General features: G+C 44.0%; 1 protein-coding gene across 1 annotated transcript in view; it reads right to left on the bottom strand.

The window, feature by feature from the left end:
* Window positions 1-7339, bottom strand: part of LOC101851008 (transmembrane protein 135) — a gene marked incomplete in the record, with an annotated part of 131334 nt that overhangs the window by 47469 nt on the left and 76526 nt on the right. The window contains 1 exon segment of the mRNA XM_013087940.2: window positions 6126-6172. Within this exon segment, the coding sequence (XP_012943394.2) occupies window positions 6126-6172 (47 nt within the window).

Genomic DNA, 7339 nt, shown 5'->3' with positions numbered 1-7339 from the left:
GTGGGTGTGCGGGTGTGTGTGTGTGTGTGTGTACCTATGTGTGTGTGTGTGTGTGTGTGTCTGTGTGTGTGTCTGTGTGTGTGTGTGTCTGTGTGTGTGTCTGTCTGTATGAGTGAGCACGCGCGTGCACGTGTGTGCCCTTAACATGCCCTAAACATACAAGTTAAATGGGTGTGCCACATGATAATATAATGCCTACGTCAAACAGGGGTGCGCACAATAATAAAATAAACACACAAACTCATGCTTCCAATAAACAGAACATCCCCCCCACACACACACAAAACAACCCGTGGGGCCATTTCCGGGGGCGCTCAAAATTGTGGAAGTAGGCCCTCACACTGCTGCACTGCAAAACAAAACATTGTGACTTGCTGGTGGTCGCAGGCAATGCCGTGATCGGGTCAATGCCTGAAGGACACATTGTTTCTTGACAATAATAAGGTGCACTGTATTTCATTCCAGTTTTTGTTTTTTTTTGTTGTTTTTTTGGGGTAAGTGTTTTAAGGCGCGTGCAACTGCATAAGGCCATATGAGCGCGCCGGACACATTAAACATTTTCAGTTGGTAGGACATTTTGAATTTAGCCAGGGTGGCGGCCGAAGCCTACTCATATCAATTTTGGACCATCAAGGGACCTTTAACGCGCGCAACTTGCACACGGGCTTAGAGTTTATGAAAGTTTAGCATTGCCGTCTTGGACACGGGACCTCTGAGATTCTTCGCCATTATCCGAGAAGGCTAGGTGTAGATCTTACCTACCATAAGATCAGGGGTGTGGCTCAAAGACAGCAGTAAGAGGGAACCAAGGAATAGCAATCGAAAGAGTGAGGAGCCCAGAAGAAGGGGCAGAAATAGGAGTCGAAAGCAGACGACAGAACAGTGTTAGAGACCAGGAAAGGATGTGAAAGAAGAACATTTTAGAGAAGAAAATTTTCCGTCGCTATCTGGAGCTTTATCGAAATCATAAGATTATTCGGAGTCGCTATCCAGATATTCAAAGAAATTCATTCAAAAAAGCTTGACATAATGAGAAACCCATTTTTTTTTTTACGTCAATTGTCTCAAAACTGGGTACTGAGCAGATAGAACTTTGTAATTCTGAGGTAGCCAAACATCGTCGCAATGCTAACCTTTTGGGCTCACTCGGTCAAACTAAGGCCGAGAGCGAACTAGCCCATAGAGAGACACATGCTTAGTGAACCACCCAGCCAATACGCCATTTTGACATGTGAAGTATGAGTATGAAGTAGTCTTACACTGAGTAGTAGATATGCTGTCACGGTATAAACCTCAATTAGAACGACCTATTCATAAAAGAAAGTTCAAAGCGTCTGTCGCGCGTGACATCACGGTGACCCGAAAGTCGATTCACAGAGTTTTATTTGAGTGAAGAGAAGCACATCGACACGACATTGGAGAGAAATTCATACAGAAACAACAAAGGGAAAGTAAAGAAGAAGAACCTAAGAGTGTCGCCCTCCAACCACCGCACTAAGCAGTCGGTATGTTGATTAGGAATAAACGTCAATTTGAACGCCCTATTCTTAAAATATAGTTAAAAGCGTCTTCCGCGCGAGACGTCAAGGCGAACCGAACGTGGCCTCACACGAGTTTTGAGAGAAGAGAAGCACATTTTTACGGTTTCGTGCTTGTCCGTCACTGCGAACATTTTTAGAAAGATATAGTACGATTTTATTGCCTAGAGTTATTTATGATGACAGTCGTGTAAAATTTCTCAGTGACAAATTCTTTCAATTTACCATTATACATGTACCCCTTTCTGGGGAACATAATACAGTGTCACTTCCTGTTAATAAAATACATACGGCTGCTATCATTCACAGATTCTCTACTTAATTACCTTGCACTTTGCATCCGTTAGGTTGCACAAATTTATAATTAAAACAATGCCTGTAATTACCGCCATTTATTTTTTGTTTTACGACACGTGGGTGGTCGGTCCCTTGGGCTACTACACTTTGCATCGACTTCAACTTTCTCTCTCTGCTATGGAACCATTCTAGCGAGGACGTATGGTGGTGATGGCGGGGCAGCTCTTCAACAACTGAAACAAAACGAAAAATCTGCTCTGTCCATCCCTTTTTTTCGTCTTTTTCCTTTTTTTCTTTTTTCTATCTTTTCTTTTTGGTGTCTTTTTAAACATTTTTCCACGTATCCTGATGACGTAAAACCCTGGTGTCCTCGGCAGCTTTTAGCGTGGTCTCATCAGCTCGCATGTCGCCCGCACACATGGCTGAGCCGCGCGGAGTGCTGCCCATTAATTATCTAGTGTTTCGCCCTCTCTGAATGGCCGGCCTGTTAGCGCGCTATTTGGGCCGCCTGTTTTTCCTCGCTCCGTGGGGGCCCTTTCCTTCATGAAGAGCCTTAAACCTGTGGGGTTTTGTTTTGTTTTGGGTCTTTTTTAGGTGGGGGTTGTTTTTTTGTTGTTTTTTTTGGGGGGGGGTTGTTCTGGCCTTTTCACCACCATCACGTGCAGGCGGGGAAACGAAAATACGGCGAGTGTCCGTCACGAAAATGCCGAGGGTTCAATGCTTTCCCAGTGCGCATCTCTGTGCAAGAAAAATGCAGCTCTTGTTATTTCTAAGGGCTCTCTTGCCGGGATTATTTATTTAACTATTACAGGGTTGTTGTTTTTTAATTTGTATTGTTTTGTTGTTGTTGTTGTTTGTTTTGTTTTTTTTTGGGGGGGGGGGGTAGGTGATGCAGAGATTTTTTTTAAAACCGGATGACAACTCGTTTTGAATCGCGCGGTTTCTTTTCTATTTTATTTATTTATTTTTTTTTAAATTTTATATCACTTTTTGGGGAGGGGGAGGAGGGGGTGGTATCGTTCTTTTCTTTTAACTAAACGAGTGGTGTTTTCCCCACAGACTGTTATCACGGGCGGTGAATATACTGGTCATGGCTCCGTAATTCCTCCCGCGCCACGGCTGACTGCAAGGAAGGGGGGAAGTGGACGAGGTTTCAATTGGTTCGAACCACTGGGTTGGACGCAATCTCTATAGAAACTTTAGTGGTTTGAACTTGCTTGAACGCGAGCGTTGAGGACCCGTATAAATGGATGATGGCAGCGCCATGCCCCCGCAGAATGGCGTAAGAATGGGAGGACGCCCGAGGGCAAGGGGTGGGGTGAGGCTGCCAGATGTGGGTGGCCGTCCAGGTGGAAGGAGTCACGCTACCAAAGCACCAAAGGCCCGTTGCAGTGTTTCATTACTCTTTGTTTGTTTGTTTGTTTGTTTATTCGTTTGTCGAAGCAGACTTTGTGCTGTTGAAGCTACAGAGGTGAGCACAGAGTAAGCCTGATTCCCTGTAAAGACTTCTCTGTTGACATCCACCCCTTGGCGCTCATATAACCTTGTGCAGTTGCGAACACCGTAAAAACTCTACTAAAACTAGAGAAAAAAGAGAAGTACATCCACACAATAACGGCCATGTTGATTGTTTGTTTGTTTGATTAAAGAAAAGCACAGTTACACATTAACAGTTATATTTCAGCAAATAGAAGCAGCACATCGACACATTGTAAACGGTCATGTTTGTACGTCCGAGTTAAGAGATAAACATTGACACATTAAACGTCATGTCTGAGCAAATAGAAGCACATCGACATAATATTATAAACGGTCATGATTGAGGAAATAAAAGCATATCGACACATGATAAACGATCATGTTTGTATGTCTGTGTTACGATCAGGTTTGCTTGTTTGAGTAAAGAGAGGCACATAGACACACGAACGGTCAGGTCTGTTTTTGGTTGTGAGTCTGGGGTTATATATCTTAAGTTCATAACGAGTTTCAAATCCATAAAAGTAACCTTTTGCTCGATGCAGAGCCAACATGTCTGCAGGAAACAGGGGAACAAGAATTTGTAATTTGCAGGAGGTTGGAGGGTGTCACTTGTAGGTCCTTAGTCTGAATGTCCCCTCTGTAATTTCTATCTGCCTAGCTCTTCTGTACCACAAAGTAGCCGGGTTTTTTTGTTGATGTACTTTTATTTACTCAGAATAATATCAAAACAAAAAGCAGACTCAAATCAATGGTTGCAGGTAGCCTTCATGTGTGGCGCTCAGCGTTTAGCGAGGGTGCTCTACGGTGCTATACAAATGTGGCTGACCCACGGCGTGTCTCGCGTGAAAAGGTTCCAAGTGCAGGACATTATTGATGCAGATCGACCATTTCAACTCTGAGTCTGTCAAGCCTCATGTAGGTCGCCGAGTGTGACACGCTACATATTTGTGTCAGCTGACACACACACACACACAGTGCACGTGCGTCCAACTTGGGCCCCACCCACTCGTAAGCGACCTTCACCTTCCAGCCCCGCCCACTTTTCCGGCCGGGCATCTGGTTCACCTTTTTGTTCCCTCTCGATAGCCTCTTTAGTGGGTGGTTCGCAGGTGCCCTGAGGCGGTTAGCTCCTTCCTTCCTATTAAACATCTATCGCCCTAACCACTCCTTTTTCTGTACGTGTCTCCCTCTAATATTTGGCACTTATTTAACCCATTTGTGTTGCAAATGCCCTAAAACTCTCTAAAAAAATTATATAGTCTTTTCGCTTCATCACGAAGTAGGGTGCTGGCCTGTGAATGCGCTGACCCTAAGATCGCATCCTGTGCCCTATGGCAAGCTTGCCTTATTTCTCACGGATTTCGTTGAATTACACCACCATGACTCAGTCCTATAACACCATGACTCAGTCCTATAATAGGCCTCAATATAGAGAGCCTGGCTTAGATCACGTACATCGAGCTCAGGAGGGGACATTGGACGGATCGACGGAGTCAAACAGACCCCCTAAAGGAATAAAATGACGATAATAATAATAGACAGCATTTGTATAGTGCAAATCCCGCTCAACAGCAAGCGCTACGCGCTTCACAGTCTATACTATTACCCCAGCACACCAGAGAGCATCGGCCATATAATAGGGGCTAAAACACTAACATACTGACAAGATCTTTCGCTGTCTAAGAGATAAAAAAAGCATATGACGAACCAAACATCAACACACCTGGTCCATGTCCGACAATTACGTCTCCCCTACTCACCCGAGGTATAAAAGGACAGAAAAAGTAAACTAAGCAAGTCTCAAACCTATCAGAATAAAGTAATTGTGTGGGTATAACGCCCCTAGAAAGACTATTAGATTATCCTAGAGGTGGAGCCTCTAAAATTAAAGTCCGTCTCCGATAGGACACAGCCATAAGGGTTGAGAGCCTTGAAAACTCTAACATGATCCGAGTTTAAGAAAGCCCAGTCCTATCACAGGCGGGTGCTAAACGTTTGCCAGGAGCTTCCCTTAGTTTTAGTTGAAAAGTCACCACTGCCACGCTTCAACAAGAATGGGAGAATCGAGAAGTCTAAAAATGGAGGTTGATACTAACCTGATTTTTGTAGTTATTGTTATAGTAAGAGTTTTACGGCACTTGCAATGCAATTAGGTCAAATAAGTGTTGAAGATTTGATGTGTTACAAAAGAGTAACAAACACAAAACAAAGAAGGAGAGGTAAGGACGATATTGACTTGACAAAACAAGGAGCAGCCCACACCAGAGCACCCGCCAACCATCCACAAAGAATCTGTGAATGACAGCCGTATTTTATTAACAACACTATACGTATTATAGGTCTACGTACCCCAGAAGGTGGTGAAGTAGCAAACTGTGATGGATTTGCCAGCCAGAAAAGTTACAGCGCAGTCTTCACACGTGATACAAAACAATATGACAACACTAAAACTAATTGAAAATGTATTGCACGCACATACACACACCAGCGCGCACGCGCACACACACACGCACACACACACACACACACACACACACACACACACACACACACACACACACACACACACACACGCATCGATACACACACACATAAGAAAACGCGCACACACACACACACACACACACACACACACACACACACACACACACACACACACACACACACACAAACGCATGCAAGTTAATGGAAACAACACCCCCCCCCCCCACCCCCAAGAAAAACCAGGACAAGTCCATCACGTGACACAGACACAAGGGGAGACAACAAGGCCACAAACATCCCTGGACTGGACTGGACACCCCCACTTACCGGAACAAGTACAAGTAGACAGCCGACACCGCGCTGAACAGGTACACCTGGACAGGAAGAAAGAGAAAAAATATGTTATATATAGATCTATATACAATGCCGGGGGTGGGGGGGAGTTAATTATTACATAAAATAATGAATGAATTATAGCAAACTATCTGCTTTCGTTTTAGTAAGTATTTTACAGCACTTGCAACACAATGAAGTAATATAAGTGCTGAAGGTAAGAGATGTTACAAGAGTTTGTTTTGTTTTGTTTGTGAGAGTAAACAGAAGCACATCGATAAAATGGTAATGGTTCATGAGTGTTCTTAAAAAGTATGACAGACTGAAGCAAAGGCGGGGAAAATAAAGAAGCAGGGCCTACCTACCAGTGGCACCCTCCAACCATCCGCCTTTGCCATTGTGGGAACGAAGAGATAACATAGTAGGGGGGATTAATATACGTGTATTTTGTCTGGTTGTTATATTAGTAGTTCGTCATGAGCTGACGTTTTACACCAAATTGAAAAACGTCAACCTCATCTCATTATAACATCAATTCACATAAACATACACAAAGACTTTTAACCCTATCTGTACGTCGTGTTTTACTATCGTATCCATACGACGTGGGGAACTCTGTGCAACCACTTTCCAAAGAGGAAATTTACTTGTTAATCCGATCCATACGCTTTGCATAGCAGTCTGTCAAAATGATTTTTTGAGAAATACTGAAAGTTTCAAAGAGATCTTCGTACTAGAAGTATTTTAAAATGTGAAGAATACAACCCCGGAGGTACAAAACGACCCCAAGGCGTTATGATAGGGTTAAACACGCACTTGTGTGTGTTTTTCAGGTTAAAAAAGAACACGATTTGTATGTAAGGGAAAATAAAGGAAGGGGGGGGTCTCTGTGCGCGCGCGCATAATGTGTGTGTGTGTGTGTGTGTGTGTGTGTGTGTGTGTGTGTGTGTGTGTGTGTGTGTGTAGGTGTGTTTATGTGTGTAGGTGTCTTTTGTGTGTTTGTTTTTGTGCGCGTATGTGTGTTTGAGTGGGTGTTCACTTTTACGGTTCTGTCTGTCTGTGTGTGAGTGTCTCTTTCCCTCCCTCCCTCCCTCCCTCCCTCCCTCCATCCATCCATACATCCATCCATCCACCCACCCATCCATCCATCTATCTAGCTATCCATCTATCTCTCTCACTCCCACGAGCCCACTTCCTCCTTCCTGTCT

Source organism: Aplysia californica, unplaced genomic scaffold (assembly GCF_000002075.1).
Source record: "Aplysia californica isolate F4 #8 unplaced genomic scaffold, AplCal3.0 scaffold00022, whole genome shotgun sequence".
Lineage (NCBI taxonomy): Eukaryota > Metazoa > Mollusca > Gastropoda > Aplysiida > Aplysiidae > Aplysia > Aplysia californica.
The sequence above is the reverse complement of the archived record's forward strand: the minus strand, read 5'-3'. Positions and strand labels throughout refer to the sequence as shown.